The sequence below is a fragment of the Echiichthys vipera genome (assembly GCF_963691815.1).
Source record: "Echiichthys vipera genome assembly, chromosome: 12".
NCBI classification, from domain to species: Eukaryota; Metazoa; Chordata; class Actinopteri; order Perciformes; family Trachinidae; genus Echiichthys; species Echiichthys vipera.
Window position 1 is genome coordinate 30,405,750 of NC_139837.1, and position 21,116 is coordinate 30,426,865.

The 21,116-nt window shown below is 41.5% G+C and overlaps 2 protein-coding genes across 2 annotated transcripts in view; one reads left to right on the plus strand and one right to left on the minus strand.

Annotated features, from left to right (window-relative positions):
• Window positions 1-365: 365 nt before the first annotated feature.
• Window positions 366-13,074, minus strand: slirp (SRA stem-loop interacting RNA binding protein). Its single transcript, XM_083923949.1, has 4 exons — window positions 12,961-13,074; window positions 8,336-8,394; window positions 3,962-4,069; window positions 366-787 (listed from the first exon to the last, which is right to left on the minus strand). Exons 1-4 carry the CDS (start codon window positions 13,025-13,027, stop codon window positions 719-721), a joined length of 303 nt encoding a protein of 100 aa, XP_083780075.1. The 5' UTR covers window positions 13,028-13,074; the 3' UTR covers window positions 366-718.
• Window positions 13,075-15,197: 2,123 nt separating this feature from the next.
• The window catches only part of ldah (lipid droplet associated hydrolase), a 13,694-nt gene continuing 7,775 nt past the window's right edge, over window positions 15,198-21,116 (plus strand). The window contains exons 1-2 of the mRNA XM_083923742.1: window positions 15,198-15,338; window positions 16,862-17,008. Coding sequence (XP_083779868.1) covers window positions 16,870-17,008 — 139 coding nt within the window. The 5' untranslated portion in view covers window positions 15,198-15,338; window positions 16,862-16,869. The remainder of the gene's footprint in view (window positions 15,339-16,861; window positions 17,009-21,116) is intronic.

Consider the following 21,116-nt stretch of genomic DNA (forward strand, 5'->3'; position numbering starts at 1 on the left):
ATTCACTACTTCATGCAACTAAGTATACATGTCAAACTTAAATAAAAGTAATACAAACTACCATTTACTTCATCGTGGTTAATATAACAAATATATAAGATTTACTTAATATTTTCACAACAGCAATTACAGCTCCTTTCTATGTTAAATACTTTAATTTCAATAAATATAACTTATAAGTTGAACAGAGTTAAGACACATTTACTTTACTTATATTTACTTTTAAAATACACATTGTGTTATTAGTACTTTCTAATAAGGATCTGAATACTTCCTCCAACAGTGCAAGGATTTCTTTGCGCTCTGGTGCCCAAGCATTTAACCTGTTCAAGCCTTTACTCAAGTTAAAGTAACATGAGACACAATGGATTCAAACAGTTTATTGTCATACAGTGGAAATTATAGAATAATGTTTCATAAACCTTAAAAGTAACAATTAACCTGCTATATACGGTTCATGTATGTGTCAGGTCGGTTACAGGAAGTAAAACACTATCACTGACGAAAAACAAAGACATTACTATTGGACAATGCATTAAAGAAATGGCATATTAGGACCAAAGTCACTGAAGGTGTAAAAAGAAGGGACACCTTGGCCATACTTTTTTCTTGTGGCCCAAACAGAATTGCAAAACTTTCAAAAATCGTGTTTTACTGAGCCCATAGAGAATAACAATAGCACATCTTTGTGTCATCAACACAGTAGTATCACAGACCTTCAGTCATATTCATTGTCTTTATTTGACCTCTGCCCTGTAAATGAACGTCTGTTTCTCTGAACATGGAGCTGAAAACAAACAAAAAAGGGTAATCAAAGATATGATACATACAGAATATCAATATTCAGTCAGGTTCTCCATGTTGCAATGAAATGATCATTTAGCATGTTTTCTAAAAACTTACTTCTCACACCAAGAAATGTATTGAACACTGAGGCGTGGCCTGACATGGCTGCCATAGCATGCCCACAGCAAGGCTGAAGCTGCTACACGTACCATGGAATAAGCAAGCACTCTATTTTTACATGCTCGTCTGTTTCTTCCTCTATGTGCAGCCATAGAGGTTACAATGCCAGCCACAAGAGGACGCATTTACAGCTTTAACAGCATCAGATTTTAATCTATCTTCCTTGTCTCTGTGTTACAATTTGGTCAATCATTTTAACTTCTCAGTGACACATATTTTGAATGTCATTACCATTATAAAAAAACATATGAAAAAAGCACCTTGGAGAAATATGGAGAGAGTGAAGACACTAATAGGAACCTGCCGCAAATATGAGCGGTTAAAGACCAAATTGCAGACCGATTACAATATCATTAAAGGCTCTGGTCATTAAATATAATAGAGAAATGAAAATATCTAGATATTATTACATCCTCAAATTATTACTCAATGTGTGAATAAGTCTAAATTTCTGTTTAGCACAGTTGATTAACAGGTTAATCTTCTTTGACCAATACCTGCAGAGCTCCACTCTAGGAGGAATGTAATGAATTTGCCTCATACTTTAAATATGGATTTTTTTAATATAAAGAACAATATTGTGGCTTGTGTTGTGTCATGTTGCTAACACTCCAACCTTGCCCTTATTAAATGTGATGGACAGGTGGTGCACCTAAGTTCTTTTTCATTTTTCAAAAATGTTTTCAGCAGCTTTGGTTTTGAGGCGGGTTTAAGTATGACGCCACAGGTGAACTCCTCTAGTCAACCAAGCAAGCGGAAGCAACACATGCAAATCCGACCTGATCTAGACAAATTTTAAGACAGCGGTAGCCCTAATTCTGTTAGCAGCTCCCTAACTCTTTTTTCTCTGGATCCTTCTGTTTAATATGGACCGGGCTCCTGAAATTGGGCCTTTAGTCCTTAAATTCACGTTACACAAACGGAAAACATCCTTTACCCACATGTTCACTTTCTGAGATTTGCCTCAATTCTGTTAGTATGTCATACGCTTTGTTGATCTGATTGGTTGATTTGGCCTGTATGTTGGTGATAGACAGATGGTTTATCCAATCAGCAAACAGTACTTTCACCTCTGCCCAAAAGATCTCAACAAGAGAGTTCCCAGATGCACATGCTGAGCAAGTGCAAATCATGCGAATCAATCCATCTGATAGTTGATGAGTCAGGTTATGGATGATGTCCCTGAGATTGTTATTACATCTCTACTCTCTAGAATAGCCATTGTAGCACCATTGTTAAAAATTAATTCATCTTAATTTCTTTCTTTTTTTTAAATCAATGACTACAAACCAATCTCAAATCTTCCATGCCTGGGAAAAAGACATCTTGAAAAGGTTTTATACCAACAATTCCAGGCATATCTGCCATATAACAGTCTGTTTGTCACATGGCAACAGTCTTTGTTATAGAGTCAAGCACAGTACAGAAACTGCTCTCAGTTTTCAACGATCTGAAAATGACCTCAAACCATAAAGCTTCTATTCTGGGACAGCCTTTTGATTCTAACAACTTCATATAGTTTTTTTTTTTTTCATGTATGATCTTTGACTTTTTGATTTTAATTTTGAAGCACATTGTCCTGTCGTATACAATTATGTTATATAAATTACCTTGACATATAGCTTCATTATAAAGGCCAAACTATAAAATATCTGTGATTTTTCAATCATGACCATTGGCCCTTATTTTTTAAAGGTGGCGGGCGCACAGAAGAGAGCTCTCGGCACTTTTTAAGCAAACTTTTAGAAGGATGAAACTTGATAAAATGTGAAACAGACCATTGTGTAAAATAAATCGAAATAGTGCCTCAAATCATATGAAGATTTCACAAAAGCCATTCTTACAATTAACACACAAACAGCTGTTTGAATGATTCTCTCTGCAGTGGAAAAACGACAAGATGTAGGATCATAAATTCAAATGAAGATATCTTACACACTAATGCTGTTTTTGACGCCTCTGTCCGGCAGATAGGAGCGCAGTTTTAATATGGTTATCTTGTTATCAGTGTTTAATACAGTCTTTATTTGAATGTCTTTAGTTCATTTTAATTTTGTTTTCAATTTGTCTGTTTTTAAAATCTGATTATTTCCCACACATGTAGGTTTTTAGATCAATCAAATAGATGGATATAGAAATCATGCCATCACAGTGCGTAATGACGCAAACTCTGATTTACAGACAGATGAGAATGAGCCAGTTCGGACTGCAGCGCACTGTTCTCATGGTTCGTTTGGATCTCCGGGAACAGGGAAATAAAAAGGCCGAAGTTGTGTAAATGTCCTGTTTCTTTCTGTAATTGGTGCTGTTGACTGCACTCATGTTGCTATAAGGGCACAGAGTGAGAATAAAAATGCTTTCATTCATCTCTTTTTCATTCATCTCTTTTTCATTTCAGCCACAGTCCGACCTTCCGATGCTGCATTAACTGTGTCTGCATCATGTCTCCACTATACGGTTGTTTTGTCATTAGTTATGTCAACACTGTGTCCTCCAAACAACATGTTTTTTTCTTTTTCACACCTCTCCAACAAGAATATCAACTTCACATTGATTGTGTCTTTTTTCCCGTTTTCCTCTCTGTGTTTGTCATGATTTCAGTATGAATTAATATTAATTTGGGGCGTTTCATTAACTATTTATAGGCATATATGGGCGTGACGTGAAGCCGCAAAAGCTGCTCCACATTAAGAGTTAACTGTGATTTATAAAGGGAAACCGGCGTAGGACACACATGGTTTTAGAAATCCCAATATTTTTAGGCACACGCACGTCCAATTTTTGGTCCGTCAGCCACTTTTGAAGTGAATCCTACGCTAGGTTTTATGAATGAGGCCCCTGCACTGCATATCAGAGGTCAGGCACGAAGCTAACATGGCAAGGACATACTAAGTAAATTATCAACCTAGTTGGACCCTTCTTATAGTTTTATGTAAAGCTACAGCAGTCTAAGCTTTTATTGTGTTGTGTTAAAGACTAATTTCAACCATTTTACCTTTGCTCCCTCCAGCATGTGTGGGTCTTTCTGAAGTACATTGTTCAGTCCTTCCTCTGTTGTGAATCCGACCCAGCAGAAGCCTCTGTGAAAGCCTGTTTCTTTATCCTTGGAAAAGAGACAGCAGACAGTCAAACAAACAAAGATAAGCAAGATTTTGCAGGTTTGGCAAGAGTTTGAGTAATGCTGATGACTGGTATGGATAACTGACTAAGCTTTAAGTCTCTGTATGTTAATTCTTTTAAACTACCAAAAGGAAAACAAAAACCATCACCCACATGTTCAGGTGGCTGTGGGCTAACATGGACATATATACACAGACGCCACATCGACTGTTGAGGGATGTGCCTAAAGTGCTGCCATCTTGGAACAGGGCTATCAGAGGCAGCGTTGTGTCAACATAAGAAGGAAAGAGGTACTCCTCAATCTCTAAGTAGAATCAAAAAGGTAATTATTTGCCAAATAATGGATAGATTTCCAAACATGCTGATTTGTTAAAAACGTCACAAATGTAGCTATGATACAAGGTGCTTGGATATTTAAAAAAATGCTGGTTTTACTACCAAATACAAATTCAGCAGAGGAAGATTTGTAAAGACAGCAGATCCTATGGCTCCAATAATAATAGTAATAATAATAATAATAATACAATTATAATATAATAACATAATAATAGTAACAATAAAAATATAATAATTATATATAAATAATTATTATATTCAAATGCAATGTATACCCAGGAAGACTATCCGAGAAATAAAATTGTCTCTTTTTTTCCCCTCTCTTCTCTTGTAACACATGCTACAAGTATTGCAAGAAAAGAGAAAAAGACAGTAAAACAGAAACGTTCGGTGCCCTGTGTCATATATAGTTTATGTAAAAGAAACTATTGTTGCGACACTAACATTGTAACTGTAACAATGGAATGCAGAACAGTTTATGTATTGTTGCCTTGGTTATAGAAGATGCTTTTCTTATGCCGGTTTGTTTAGATGTTTGGGATGTCACGAATCAACGAATCAAGCCGACCCTCTATAATTTTACATGGTGTCCGAAGTCGTTCAACAAATGATCAAGAGATAAATTAAGAAGACAGACGGCAAGAAGAAAAGAAATGGCATGAAAAGTTTAACCCTTCGGAGAACTTTACATTTGACAAGCAGACGGAGTGGCCCCACTGGAAGCAACTGTTCGAGTGATACAGAATCACAATAAAACTTCACAAGGACGAGGGAAAAGTCCAAGTGAGCTGCCTGATTTACGCCAACGAGGCAGAAAACATTTTCAAGTCATTCACTTTTGCTCAAGAGGCGGACCGCAATGATTTTGTCATCGTTATGAGGCTTAACTAGTACTACTTTAGTACTTTTTACCGAGGAGGAATATTATCCACAAACGGGCATGTTTTTACCAACGGGTCCAACGGTGAGAAGGCAGAATGAATGAATGAATGAATGAATTCATCAGGGCCCTGTAGGATCTCTCAGAGCACTGTGAGTTTGAAACAACTTGAGAAGAAAATATCCGCCACCGCATCATCATTGGAAAAATGGATAAAAAGCTCTCCCGCAGGCTGCAACTGATGGCGTACCTGACACTGACACACACAATACAGACTGTCAAGACAGACAGAGGAGGTCGCGACACAAGTGAGGCTGCAAGGAGACACTGCAGGATCAATAAAGGAGATGCAGTTTAAACGTAAAACCACAAACTGGAAACCCCAACAGCGACAACAAGACAAGTCAAATGACAGAAAATTGTTGGGAAATGAGAAGAAATGTGGCAAATGTGGGAAAACAGCATAACAGAGATGAAAAGTGCAGAGGTTGCACAGAAACAGAGAGATGAGCAGACCTCTCATTTCCTGGGTTCAGTGTGTGATGCTAGAAAAGTGAACAGTGGACTGTGCAACTACAAGTTGATTCCTCTTCAGTAGAATTTAAGATTGACACGGGAGCTGATGTCGCTATCATAAGTGAGGACACGTTTCACACACTTTCCCCTGAGAGAACACTGGATGCACCTGACATTCCTCTGGACAGCCCAGGAGGTGAGCTGCTGTGTCTGGGCCGCTTTAATGCAACATTCAGTCACAAAGGGAAAGATTATCCCTTCACAGCCTACGTAGTACGTGGACGTAGAGTCAGCAATCTCCTCAGCCGACTCTGTCAGTAAGGATGAACCTGATGAGGAGAGTAGATGAGCTAAAATTCCTCACCAGCCATCTAACCCACAGTGAGCATGGTACTCTGAAACAAAACTGAACCAGTCAAAATCCAGTTAAGAGATGATGCTGTACCTTATGCTCTGCACACTGTACGCTGTGTGCCCTTTACCCATGTTACAGAAGGTGGAAGTGGAAATACAGAGGATGGAAAAGGATGGTGTCATCAAGCGGGTGACAACCTACTGAATGGTGCGCTCCCATGGTACCAGCCCTGAAGAACAACACAGGCACAGCCCAAATCTGCGTTGCCCTGACAAAACTAAATAAGCCAGTCAAAAGAGAATGCTACATCCTACCCACCTCAGACAAGATAACAGCCAAGCTGAGCAGTGCAACTATGTTTTCTTCCCTTGATGCTGCCAGTGGATTCTGGCAGATCCCTCTGCATCCAGACAGCTGCAAACTGACAACATTCATAACACCATTTGGCAGATACAGTTTCAAAAAAAGACCTTTTGGCACAACAAGTGCACCAGAGATATTCCAGCGGAAGATGCTGGAGACTCTAGAAGGACTGGAAGGCGTGGCAGTCGTCATTGATGACATCTTAATCTATGGGACCTTGATGGAGCAACATGATGTCCGACTCGAGAAGATGCTGCAGTGTGTTGAGTTGGCAGGGTTGAAACGCAACAAGGAGAAATGCCTTTTATGCAGAGCCAGCTACGCTTCCTCATCTCATCGACCAGTCAGGGGTCAGACCGGACCAAGACAAAGTGGAGGCCATACACCAGCTGCCACCACCTGAAAATGCGCAGGAGCTAAATAGAGTCCTTGGCATGGTGAATTACCTGGGGAGGTTCGTCTCAGCCCTTGCAGCTGTGGGACACTGACGTGAATATTAAGTAGCCATGTGGAACACACAGTCTCTTCACAACATGATTCCATCAGACCTTATATTCACACTGTTTAACCCAAGTCGGCATCTATGCATAGTCCTAGTCATGTCCAAATGAAGCATTTTCATTATTTTCTGAGACCACTAGATGGAGCGCTCTGTTCAACAAAGGGTTGAAAACACACTGAATCACCATTCATTGAATACTTTTCTTTAAACCAAGAGCTCCATCTAGTGGGCTCAACAAATACAACTCATGCTTCATGAAGCTTCATTTGGACATCACAACACAGTCCCATTATGTTTTACAGACATTTGTAGTTCACTAATAAGGTAAAACATGTTGTTTATGCTGCATTTGTACGCTGTGTGCTGAACTTTCACTGTCCTATGAATCGTGCGTCAGACGCGGCTTTCTCACCCTCAAAACAGCCTCATTAAGCGTTAAAATTTAGGTTTTGGCCAACAATGCCCGTAAAAGATAGTCATATTTATAGTCAACTGATCGTCAAATCAGTTTGTTTGTGTTTTTGCTCATGAAAAACCCTCTAATCCGGGGTAGCGAGCCATGGACATTAAGCAGACAGCGGCAGGTGCACGTGATTCCAGCTCTGCGTGGTCACGCGTGTCAGGCAGAGGGTTACTGAGAGATGTGATTTCTGATAGGAACATCTTATTAAAAGTATTGGTTGTTAGAACATAAATGTGTTTTGTTTGTATCTTTCTTTGACAACTCTGACAGTATATTCAGAACTGTAGTTTCACTTTCACTGCGCTGTTTCAGACTGTGTCGGATTGAAGGTCTATAATAAAACCAACAAATGGGCAAATATTCAAATGAAATGATGCTGATGATTAAACAGGAGCAGACTGTTGTATTTCTGACGCCCAGATAGATTTAAAGCCCAGCCAATATGCGCTCTGACAGTGCCGGATCCTGGATAGAACAACTTAGTCTAAGAGGCGGAGGGGGTTAATCCCACACACTAAGGAGACCGATTAAAAACACATGAGTTATTTTCACATTTTTAGCAACAGTATTTATTAATAGGCTTATGTTTATACCCAAATAGGTTATTTATCATGGTTGATTGGGAGAAACCAAGCATCTATACGTAAAATCAGACATTCAGCACCCCCCAAGCCAGAATGGCTTGTTTCATAACTACATTTTGCGACGATTGGCAGTCGAATCAGGCTCCTCGGAGCGAATAGTCGACTATCTGGGGTCACTAATAGACAGAACCAATAAATAGTATATAAACAGTACGATTCATTCAGTCACTCTAATGCTGTGTCAACTTACAAATGGAAGAAGACAGTTCTTCACTGGGCCAAACTGTCCGAAGTACTCCTTCATCTCCTCTGAAAAAGAAACGGGAACATTTCATATTAATGTGTCCTGAGGTGCCATTTTTATTATTAAAAAAACTAGCTAAACTAACAATCCTGCAACAAATCCTACCTTTATGAAGGTTACAATGGTTTTGAAACTATTCATAGTCATTTTTGAGTATGTATTTTGTTGGGTTATACTGTAAGATGTTTCTATTATTTTGTCCTTGTTATAAGGCTATACAGTTCGACAAATGACACTCCCCAATATGCCACTGTGGTCAGGTGAGCCTTGATTGCTTTGCCGTACAGTAGGGCTGAAATCCTCTGGCATCTACTGGCAGTTCAGTGGCTACTTGTGACAAAGTAAATAATGAGAAATATTCAATATAATATTAGGGGGGCCTTTGGTCCCTTCAACATGGAGACAGTGCTAATATGACAGTAAAAAATGAAGGAAGAGAGAGATTAGCCAGAAAGCTCGCTCACTTTTTGTCTTTATGGTAATAGGAACTAGGGCTGGGCAATAAACCATTAAAAATATGGACCGCAACAGGTAACCAAAAAAAAAATGTGTTTGTTTGTTTGTAATTTTGTTTTCTTTGTTGAAAGAAAGCAGAGGTTGCTCAGCAAGGTTGGTTGCATGAACAAAAGGCAAACCAGCGTGGAGTGAGAACACCACACACACACACACACACACGCACACACACGCACGCACGCACGTACGTACGCACGCACGCACGCACACACAATTTGCAAAATGAAATATTGAAACAACTAAGAGAAGTAGTAAGAGGGCTGCCTCTCCAGTAGCTCTCCAGTTTGTAAAGAGATTGTTTGTCTTGTCCTATGGATATTTCTAACTTCAAAATGCAACCAAGAGCCAGTTTTCCTCAATTACTCAAGAGAGGAACGGTTGGCTCTGCAAACAAAAAGACAAGCTGGAATACTACACCCCGTCCCGGCGGAGCTGAGGAGGAGACCCAGGGGCTGCAAGTTGAATCTAAGGCGCTACAAGCCATCAATTCCCTCCGTAATCGTGGGGAGCTGTCCGCGCTGAACAACCAGCGGATCTACTGAGAGCAGCTTCTTCATCTTTATGGAGTCATGGCTAAACCACCTCGTACTTGATGCTAACGTGGACATGCCGGGATTCAGAGCCGAAAGAGACCCAGAAGTGAGCGGAAAAGGCGAAGGTTGGGGACTCATCATGTATGTGAACAACCGCTGGTGTGACTCAGGACACATCTCAGTAAAGAAAGTCTCATGTTGCCGGGACCTCAAGCTGCTAGCTGTTAGACTACGGCCATAGTATCTGCCGAGGGAGTGATCACCGTCTGCGTTTACATCCCTCCCAGAGCGGACGCAGCCACTGCATGTGATAAGATCCACTCAGTCACTGCAAAGCTACAGACACAGCACCCTGAGGCATTTGTGATCATCTCTGGGGACTTTAATCATGCCACTTTGGACTCTACTTTGGCTGTTTTTCACAGGTTGTAAACTGTCCCGCCAGAAACAACAAGCCAATTGATTTCCTGTATACTAATGTAAGGGATGCATACAGAGCGACTCCCCTCCCCCCACTGGGGAAGTCTGATCACAACATGGTTCACCTACAGCCACTGTATACCCCCCTGGTCCAAAAACAGCCGGTGACAACTCGCACCATCAGGAGGTGGTCCCCTGAGATGGAAAGTTCCCTGAGGGCGCACTCACACTGTCCATTCGTACCATGCCCAAACAGGTTCCATGGGTAAAGCCTAGTTCGTTTGACCAGTGTGAGTGCAACCACACTGCGCCTAGCTGCGGCCAGCTTGCCGGCCACGGATCGTTTGGGAGAGGTGGGCTTTTGTAAGCGTGTTTACACATGTACGAGCACGAGCATGAAGCCTACGGTGGCTCTGACGTCATTTTATGTGCGCCTGTTCGGACATAGAAAAAAAAAAGACAGACAGACCATGCGCGGACATTTAAAACAATGGCGGCAAAAGGTTCACGTTGGTGTGACGTGGAGGTGGAGTGTTTCCTGCAGATTTGGTCGGATGAAAATATTCAAAAACAGTCGGACAAAACGCACAAAAACTCTGAGGTCTATGGAAAGATTTGTAAATAAAGCGACACATCGCGATGACGTCAATCAATGCGTGTGACGTGTTATGGCTTGATGACGTATGAACAGGCAAGAAGCATTCACGCGAAGCCAAGGCAGTGTGAGTACAAACACTGCCAGCGGGGAGAGAGGGAGGAGGGGACAAGTACCCTAAAGCCCGGGGCACGGCACGGACAGACAGTGCGAGTGCGCCCTGAGAGACTGTTACAACGCCACAGTCTGGGATGACACATGAGGGAGGTCTGGGAATAATTTCCCTCAGGATAAATAAAGCTTCTTGAATCTTGAATCTTCTTGAATCTTGAAGGTGTGAGACCATCACAGGTCACAACACAAAGACCAGAGCTACAGGGGGGACAATGGAGAGAAGGCGAGCGAGCTGAATTACTTCTTCAACAGGTTTAACCATCCCCCACCCCAGCCAACTCTCCTTCTTCCCTCGCCGCGCCGCGCCGCTCTTTCTCAAAGTGAGTAAGGGCGCAAGTACCCTAAAGCCCTGAGGTAGCCTGTATTATTCACAACGTCAACTTACTGTATGTACAAGTAACATGAAAGAAATCACTCCACCTTAAAGATTTGCACCGTAAAAGTGTTTGTTGACAGACAAACACTTTTACGGTGCAAATGTCACCCTGCTTCAGTACAGTTTGTGTGTGTGTGTGTGTGTGTGTGTGTGAGTGCATTTGTGTGTAAATAGGACAGAGAGCAATCGGGTAAATCTCAGGGGACAAAAGAGGCCCTGCTCTCAGATAGGGCCATTTTCTACTCAGTCAAACGGCCTCCTGAGGTACTCGCATGCGAATTAGGGGCGTTTTTGGCGAGATAGACGCGCCTCATTCAGGGTAGTCGACCATAGTGGAAATGCACCTACTGTGGTCATGTACTGGAGCCCCTCAGGGCACAGTGCTGGCCCCTCTTCTCTTCACCCTGTACACCTCGCACTTCTGCTACAACTCGGAGCTGTGTCACATACAGAAGTACGCCGATGACACAGCCATCGTGGGAATTATCAGGGGTGATAGAGAGGAGATGCATCGGTGTCTGGTGAGGGACTTTGCTCTCTGGTGCCACACTAACCACCTACAGCTCAACACCTCCAAGACGAAGGAGCTGGTCATTGATTTTGGAGGTCCAGACCAAAACCGCAATCAGTCCTGCTAGAGGGAGCTGAGATGGAGGCTGTGGACTCGTTCAAATACCTTGGGCTGTGGCTGGACAATAAACTGGACTGGACAACACACACCGGCCACCTGTACAGGAAGACACAAAGTAGGTTGGACTTCCTGAGGAGACTGCAGTCCTCCAACATCTGCAGCAAACTGCTTTGGATGTTTTACCAGTCTGTGGTCACCTGTGTCCTCTTCTACACAGTGGTGTGCTGGGAGGGCAGCATATCCAAGAAGGACACCTCCAGACTGGATAGACTGATCAGACGGGCCCGTTCGCTGGTCAGCATGAAACTGGACTCAGTGGTGACAGTGGCAGAGAAGAGGACACTGCTGGACATTATGGACAATGCCAGCCACCCCCTGCACACTATCATCAGCAACCAGAGGAGCCTGTTCAGTGGAAGGCTGCTCATGCCCAAGTGTAGGACCAACAGACTCAAGAACTCCTTTGTCCCTCAGGCCATCACACTCTACAACTCCTCACTCGGGGGGAGGAGGAAATAAAGAGGATAGAAGGGAAGGAGTGGGAGCCACTCACTGTGCAATTAATAATCTACTCTTACATACCTGGATACTTTTATTCTTTTTTGTGCAATAACTTTATTCACCACTTTAGTGCAATAATTCAATCTTACTGCTCATTTCTGTCAAATACAGTCATACATATTTTATCTTATAGATTTATTGAATTTTCACTTGCGGGATGAATAAAGGAATTCTTCTTCCTCTACATTTAACTTATCTGATTTCCTTTTTTCCGTGAGTCATCCCAAAGGGATCAATAAAGAGAAGTCTCAGTCTTAGTTTAAAACTTTATTTTTGAGATTATTGATTGACCAAATAGGGACAATATAAACTGAGTCGGTGCACATTATATTGACACAGAATCTTCTCACTGTTTCCAAACACAACAGGTTCTATTTTTCTGAGAGAAAGTCTGCTTTAATATTGACAAAGCCCCCCCTGAAATGAATTGCACAAGCCGCCACTGGTATTTATGTAAATTTCGACATAATTGTCCTCCACATTGATTAACAGGGATCTCTTACCAGAATGTTGCCCTTTAAATAGTTTCAACAAAATCTTTAGATTATAACATTTATGAAAGTAACGTTACAGTTTATTGCAGGAATGTTGCATTAGTATTTAGTGTAACGTTAGTATTCCTAGTGTACTGGAAACCGAGTGTATTTACGGGGATGGCGTCACAGTGATGACAAGGCTTCATACAGTTAAGAACGATGTACAAAATGAAGTGAGCGGCGACAAATATACTGAATAAAAATGGTCATTTATATGATTCCATATACTCACTGCCGGCTATAGTCCATGGTATTTTAGATACGAAGACCTCGAAAACTTTCTTAGACGGAGCAGCCATATTTTGCCCTTGGAAAACCCGTGCTCCTCTTCTTCCTCTTCCTCTTTCTCTTCTTCTTCTTCTTCTACTCCCCCCCTCGAGCCTTCTTCTTCTGATTAATGGTGGTTCGCAACCCAACGTTAAAGGTCCGTATAGCCACCTACTGGACCGGAGTTTGTAACATCAAGTCATATGTTCTTATATTTTATTCACCAACCCTGTGTTAAAGTTGAAGAAGAAACTATTATATATTTCTGGGAGTTTCAGTGTATTTTGGAGCTCTTGAAAACAATCACTTAATTAAATTGGAAGCAAAACAATAGGCTACAGTGGATTGTTAACATAGTCATTCTACAAGGAAAGTTTCACATTCAAAAAGCTAAATTTTCTAAAGCTCGTCGATATTTCAACCCCTTCAAAACTGAATTACAAACTTATTATGAGTCGATCCAAATAATTATTAATGAGAAAAGTATTTATACGGTTGATTTATTAAAAGCTTTTTATGGAAAATGTGAGTATATAGCCTACCTTTTGATTTAAATATTTTTTTCAATTATTTTTCTATTGTATTTTTTTATTCATATATACTAATTGCATTATTTCTGCTTTTTTTCCCTATCAGCTGTGGCTATACCACCGTACTAGCATGTTTTTTTTTTTAAATAATCAAGGCACTTCAACAAAATTCTTTATTTTGTGAAAAAAGCACTGAGCAAAATTAGAGAACACTTTCAGATCCTCCCAGATATTTGTGTTAATCTGCACCTGGTGACAGTTGACTTCATTGTTGGACACACCCTATTTATCTGGCAGCTCTCCTGGTTACTTTGCAAGATGTCAGGCTGTTCTAAGGAGACTGAAACCCTGAGACAGCAGGTTGTCCAGATGAAGGCCAAAGGGATGACCCTCTCAGCCATCAGAGAGAGGTTGGGCATTCACAGTCTGTGATTTCAAGAATATTGAAACTTTACGAGGACACAGATTCATTTGTGTCCCTCAAAAAGGCTGGTGGTTCACATAAAACAAGTGCACGAGAGGACAGGATGATGAGAAGACTCTCAATGGGGAATCAGTTCAACACTGCAGCTGGAGCTGTCTCTGCACACAGTGTCTCATCATTTAAGACTTTTTGGACTGAAAACCCACTATGCAGTGACCAAGCCTCTCATCAGCAGAAAGAATAAAAAGGCTAGACTTTGCTGAAGAGCATGTTGTGTGCACAGAGGAGAACTGGTCCAGAGTGACTTCAGTACATTTAAACGGAGACTGAAGTATGAATGACAACTGCAAGACATACAAATAATATATTTTCTTCAGATTGCAGGGCTAATGTTTTAAATGTTTAAATGTTGTGTTCTTTGTTTGTCAGTTTATTTACTAGCGGTGCTTGACAGTATTTCTTACCCCCAAGGAGTGCTGAATTGAAAAATTAGAGAGAGAAAGATTAATGCATCTTCCTCTGAAATACACATGTGTACTTGAGTTACAAAGACAATACAACAATACAAAATGATGTTAATAATAGGGCTTGCCACCACAAGCACTGAGTTATCTACTTCTTCCTGCCTCCATTTATTTAAGCTCATGGGTATCCTAAATGGGTTCCATTCAGACCTCAAGTCTTTTACTATATGTCAACAAGATTCAACAAGATATGTTCACCTGATTATACCTCTCATCTGAATCCTATAGGTCTTTACAAAACTTTCCCCTATTGGGATTCTTCTGGGCTTTTACAGAACCAGTTGAGTTTGCTTCTGTTGCAATCTGTTCAACGTTGACTCCTATTTTGGCTTAAAAATGATTGGACTAAAAGGCGTTCCATATGCTGCTGCCACCTGCTCTCGTCCACTTCACAGGTGAGGCGCAGTTCATCTCAAACTGAAAAGAACCTAGATTGCAAAAGGTAGGCTATGATGAAAAAATATGGGAATTATTATTGATACAAAGTTCATCAATTAGCCCCAACCATCTAATGAACTAGTATGAGAGTAACATAAATAATCAAGCATGTGAATAATCTCATTTGTCCAGTTGCTTTTGACTGAAATTGCTTTGGGGATCAATAATTAAGAGAATCTCGGTTTTCTTTTGTTGTTTTGTGTTCCTGTGGATATCCTGCTCCGAACTCCAGTCCAGTGGGTGGCGGTAACGCACCTATAGATTCTACCGATTCTCCAGCAGTACAGGGGACAGTAATGCGGATGCGGGTTAGATGGTAACCACGATATAAAGAGGGAAGAAAAGAAGCAGAAAGTCCTCACATTGAGCCCGAGCCACAGTCAATTGGCAGGAGATTATACTAATTTTCAGAAGCTGTTGTTAAGAGGTAAAATATATTTCGGTACACGTGATAGCCTGCTTGTCAGATAGCATCGGAGAACCAGCTACTAGGAATCAAGCAAACGCCACTCAGTGTGTCTCACACCACATTAAGAGCTCAGATCAGTTGGCTTCATAACAGGGGTGGAGTGCTGTGTTTCACTACCGGATCGCACCGTGCATTATTAAAATGATACAAGTCTAAATAGACCGTAGAATATGAGTCTGTATACTGTATAAAGGCCTTTACACACCGGGGGAGTCTTTTTCTTACGATTATTTTGCACTTAAATGTATTTTGAACAGATGTTTTTCTCAGGAATCCTTTTACACAGAACGTGATTATCACACGGAGAGAAAGCGCCGTTCCTTTTTCGGATATTTACGGGGCTTTCGCACCGCGAATAAATAGATCAACCAATCTGGTTGATTGTTTACTTCTGAGGATTCTAAAACGCCCACACGGGTCTGCTGTTGGACCTCATTCATCTGCGGATCAGACGGAAAGCTATTTTACTGCCACACTCGACAAAGGCAACGCTAGCTTCACCTCTTACGTTTTTACTTTCACAATAAAAGCGCTATATACACACTACGTAATTAACTGTTTACCAGAGAGAACTTAAATTCATTCAGAGCATTTCACTGAAAGTCAACTCAGTACATATCGTACAGGAGCTCCTGACTATTCAGAAATCACAGGAGGAGACGCTTTTATTTTGTCTCCTGGACGGAGTCTCTGGAGTGAACCTCCGCCACTGCATTCAGCAACAGAAACATGACAGGACTCCTCCTGAGCTGCTGTGAATGTTCAAACCTTTTATGTCGCACATTTGCACTGCTGCCGGTGTGAGCTTTGCCGCTGTCATTCAGTCTTCTCCCACTATTGTTCAGTCTTTTTCCACTCTTTGACAGTAACTGGAAATGTTAAGGTAGAGTGTTTTCTTTCATGTTATTTAGTGCACGAGTTTGCGTCTTCAATCTATCGAGCCAGCTCAAATATCAAATTGATGACAAACTATTTGTTGTGACTGAATGTCAACCAGATTATACTTTTCTGTTTTTTTCACTTGGACAGGACTACACCCCTGCTCAATATTGTTGCTGTAAATGCCACTATGATATAACCATTCTTTCATTCAGCACCTACATAAGCCATTAATTATTAAGTTATTTATTCATGTTTTTTGTTCGCTTGAGGACTGTGTAAGTTATACAAGTAGAATCGTATAGCTACTAGTGTTTTAAACAAATCTAGACTATTGCTCTCTTTGAATATGACCAACAGCACAAACTCTCATCACATGCACATAATCTGACGTGGAAGAAATGCCTCACCTTTGGACCTTACTGATAAACTGTCAGCCAAAGTTATTAGAGACAGTTTTAATTATTACAACATTATAATACAGTAATACAGTTGCACTTTTCAATAGATCTGTATAAATGTATTTACAATGTGATGAATATGATTTATCAAGTGAAATGATAAAATTGCAATTTGGTTTCCATTTTTCTCTTCCCTCAAAGCTAATGAGATGGACAACACGGTGACAGACATGAAGGATGGTTCACAGACCGACTTCATCTACTGTTGTGGAGCCATCACAGAGGTTCTGAAATATGGCTGCTGCCAGTCACACTCTGGAAATAAGGTGCTTTTTCTCATCATTCCAGGTGAGTTGGACGAATAGTCTGTCAAGGTTTCCCTTCGTGTATTGCAAGCTTAAGTTGACCCCCAACTGGGTTGAAGCATTTATGAATTTTCTTTAATCTATTTTAAAGATGCTATTTTACAGTGGTGCTTAGAGCTGCAAATAACAATTATAATTGTCGATTAATGTGTTGATTAATTTTAATAAATAATCAATGTGTTGTTTGGTTTATAACATGTCTCAACTGTCTTGTTTCTCCACAACTCAAAGATATTCAGTTTCCTGCAGAGGATTAAAGAAAGTATTCACGGAAGCTGGAATCAGATCATTTTGACTTTTTCCTCTAAAAACAATTATAGGAAGTTTGGGGGGCCCCCTGCTAAAGCTGCTGCCCCCGCGACCAGACCCCGGATAAGCGGTTGAAGATGAGATGAGATGAGATGATTATCAAAACAGTATGGCATTTATTTAATAGTTGATAACTAATCCATTAATTTTCCGTTGTAGTGGGGTGGCTTGGTTGGAAAAGAAGACAGTCATATTTACTTTAGTCAGCTTTTTGCTCTGACTTAATGCAAGGCCATATGGAATCTGTCTTATAGCCTTTTTAAATGATCAATTTCTTTGGAGTTATATTCATGCCAATACCACACACACACACACGCGCGCGCACGCACACACACACAACCACAACATGTCTTACTCACGCCCAACGATTCACAAACAAACCCAGTGTGGTTTGCAAATACACAACATCAGTCACAAACTAATGCATTTTTTTTGCAGATAAGAAACGTACCCATCAAACAAATACATCATGCTTCAGAAACAATACAGTATGTTTTACAGAAAGAAACATATTTCTTCAATTACAAAAAATATCCTCCAAGTACAAAAAAAAATCCTACACGTAAGAAACACTGTCATGTTACTGTTGTCACTAACTTTCTGCCCTGCTGATCCGCATGCAAATGCAAGTACACTTTCTAACCTGTCCTGTAATTCGCTCTCCACGACAGCAGATGGCACTGTTAAGTCAATTGAGGGCAGCCAGGACGATAAAGCAGGGGATGCATTGGGCTTGGCTTACTTGTGATTGACAGGTCTCAAAGATGGAGAGCTGTCAATCAAACCTACAGCAGCTGTGGTGTTGTTCTTCGGTGTTCGCGTTTTGTTTTCCGTTTCTTTTTGTTGTTTTTTTTGGCAGTTTCCAAGCCTTTTATTATGTAGGACAGACAGGACATGGGGTGCCTCGAGGACCTTCAGCCTCTTTACATGGGGCGACTGCTCTAACCACTGTGCCATCGGCAGGCCCTGTTTTCGGATTCTTAAAGTGAAGTTTAACCGGTTGTACTAAAAGACACTTCAATAGTCTGCTTTTTTTAGTTTATCCAGTAAGTAAGGTTACATATTTTAAGCGTTATCTCTCGCTAACCAAACAAAACACTGAGTTTGTTTGTGAATAGTTGGGCGTAAGTAAAACATGTTTTGTGTGAGTGAGGTTTTGCCATGATTATAACTCTATACATTTCACATTTCCATCCATAATTCTGTTATCACAAACACTACTCTAATGCTGCCATCAGTCTGCATCTGGGCCGCACCGGACTCCCGTCAAAAAAGACACTTGCCACTGGGCCTAAAAACCTTTCTGGGGGAAACCCCTTTGCACCACTTAAGTACAATATCAACAAAGACAGGTCCTACATTATCAGCTTATGTTTTGACCCTGTCTTGTAGAAGAGTCCTGCAACAAAATCAAGCGACAACATCTGTGGCTGAAAAACAACAGCAATTCTTTGAATGGCCACTTAAGACTAGCTCCAAAAGCTAGTGAGTCCAATAGACTGCTGCTACTTTCGACACTATTGGCCATCAATCCTGTTACAGAGACTGGACCATCTAATTTTTATTGAAGGAGCTGCACTAAGGTGGTTTAAGTCCTATTTATCGGGTTGATCTCAGTCTGTACATGTTAGAATGTAAAATCCTTCTCCTTACCTACAAAGCTCTTATTGGTCAGGCTCCGTCGTATCTTAAAGAGCTCATAGTACCGTATTACCCGACTAGATCGCTGGGCTCTGAGAATGCAGGGCTACTTGTCGTTCCTAGAGTCTCCAAAAGTAGAAATGGAGGCAGAGCCTTCAGCTACCAAGCTCCTCTCCTGTGGAACCGACCCGAAGTGTTATTCGAGAGGCAGACACTGTCCCCATATTTAAAAGTAAACTTAAAACTTTCCTCTTTGATAAAGCTCATAGTTAGGGCTGGCTCAGGTTTACCTTGGATCAGCCCTTAGTTATGCTGCATTCATGCATGGTACTAACTTCCAACATGGTATAAACTTCCACCACAGTACTAACTTCCACTAACTTCTCTGCTGATTGTGGTTGTGCCTACTGAGGTGGTACTGCTTGACTCCTTCTCTAGAAAGGTTTTCGTTGCCACTGTTTGCTCATGGAAGAATTGTTGGGTCTCTGTAAATCATACATAAATCCTAAAGTGGTGTTTAGACCTGCTCTAAACCTTCCACCAGAAACTCTCACAGCTCACAGGGCCGGCTACCACCTGTCAGTGGATCTACAACTTTCTCACTGACGGGAGGCAGCAAGTAAGTCTGGGGTTGCATCACCTCAAGCACCCCCAGGGGTGTGTTCTTTCCTCGCTGCTCTTCTCCCTTTACACAAATGACTGCTCCTCAGGGGACCCATCCGTCAAACTGCTAAAGTTTGCGGACGACACAGCAGTAGTTGGCCTCATCAGGGACGGTGATGGGGCCACCTACAGACGTGAGGTTGTCCAGCTGGTACTGTGGTGTGGTCAGAACAGTCTGGAGCTAAACCCACTAAAGACTAGAGATGACAGTAGATTTTAGGAGGAACCCACCCACCTTACCCCCCCACCATCCTCAACAGCACTGTGTCTACTGTGGACTACTTTAAGTTCCTGGGAACCACATTTGCCCGGGATCTCAAGTGGAAGTCCCACTCAGTCAGGAAAAAGGCCCAGCAGAGGTTGTAGTTCCTGCAACAGTTGAAGAAGTTCAAGCTGCCTCAGGAACTGCTCATCATCTTTTGCACTTCCATCATCCACACTGTCCTGCGCACATCAATAACTGTCTGGTTTGGATCGGCCAACAAACAGGACAGGAACAGACTGCAGTGGACAATCAGGTCTGCAGAAAAAACCATGGGGGCTGACCTGCCCTCCATTCAGGACCTATACCAGTCCAGAGTGAAGAAAAGCCAGGAAGGATCACTGAAGACCCCTCACACCCTGTACACAAACTGTTTGAACTTCTTCGCTCTGGTAGGCGTTACAGAGCGCTGTATGCCAAGACCACCAGACACAAAAACAGTTTCTTCCCTCTCCCCCCTCGATCACCACAAACAACAACCGTAAACACCCTGGATCACCCCCTCCCAACTCAAACCTAATGACTCAAATGGAAAATGTATTAATGAAGAGCAGCTATTCCCTGGCCTTAAAGTAAAGAAAATGTGATGCCCAAAAACCGAAGCTGCTGGCAGAGTCTAACTCAGCCCAACCGAGCCACATCATCATTCATACAGGCACTAACGACCTGAGGGCACGACAGGAGAGGGGGGCAGAGTCTGTAAAAAGGGTGGCGCAGAGAGCTACACAGACCTTCCCCCTCTCCAAGATTATCATCTCCACCCTCCATCAGAGATGGAGCTTTAGAGAGAGAACACACAATGTACAAGTTAATGCCTAATAAAATATATTTTTTAAAATGCAGCCTTGATAAATAAATAAATTAAAACATTCACATGAGGTATTTTTCAAACAACAGTTCTCCAGCTGTGACAGAACCCAAAGCATTTTTGAAACACCACATATCTTTAAAACAGTCCTTGCGGCAAATGTTGGTGTCACGTTATAAAACAGGAAGTTGCTGTAACTTGAGCATACATTGTCCAATCTTCACCAAATTTATGATGGTTGATGAGAGTCCGGCCCAGAACCACCTCTCAATATTCACTCGTAGTCACAGCGCTCCCTACGGGTGAAATATGTGGCTTTTTGATGGTGTCATACTTTTATCACACACCCTGTGGAGATAGAATCCCATCCCCTTCAAAATCATCCTGTACCGTCTAAAGCAGGGGTGT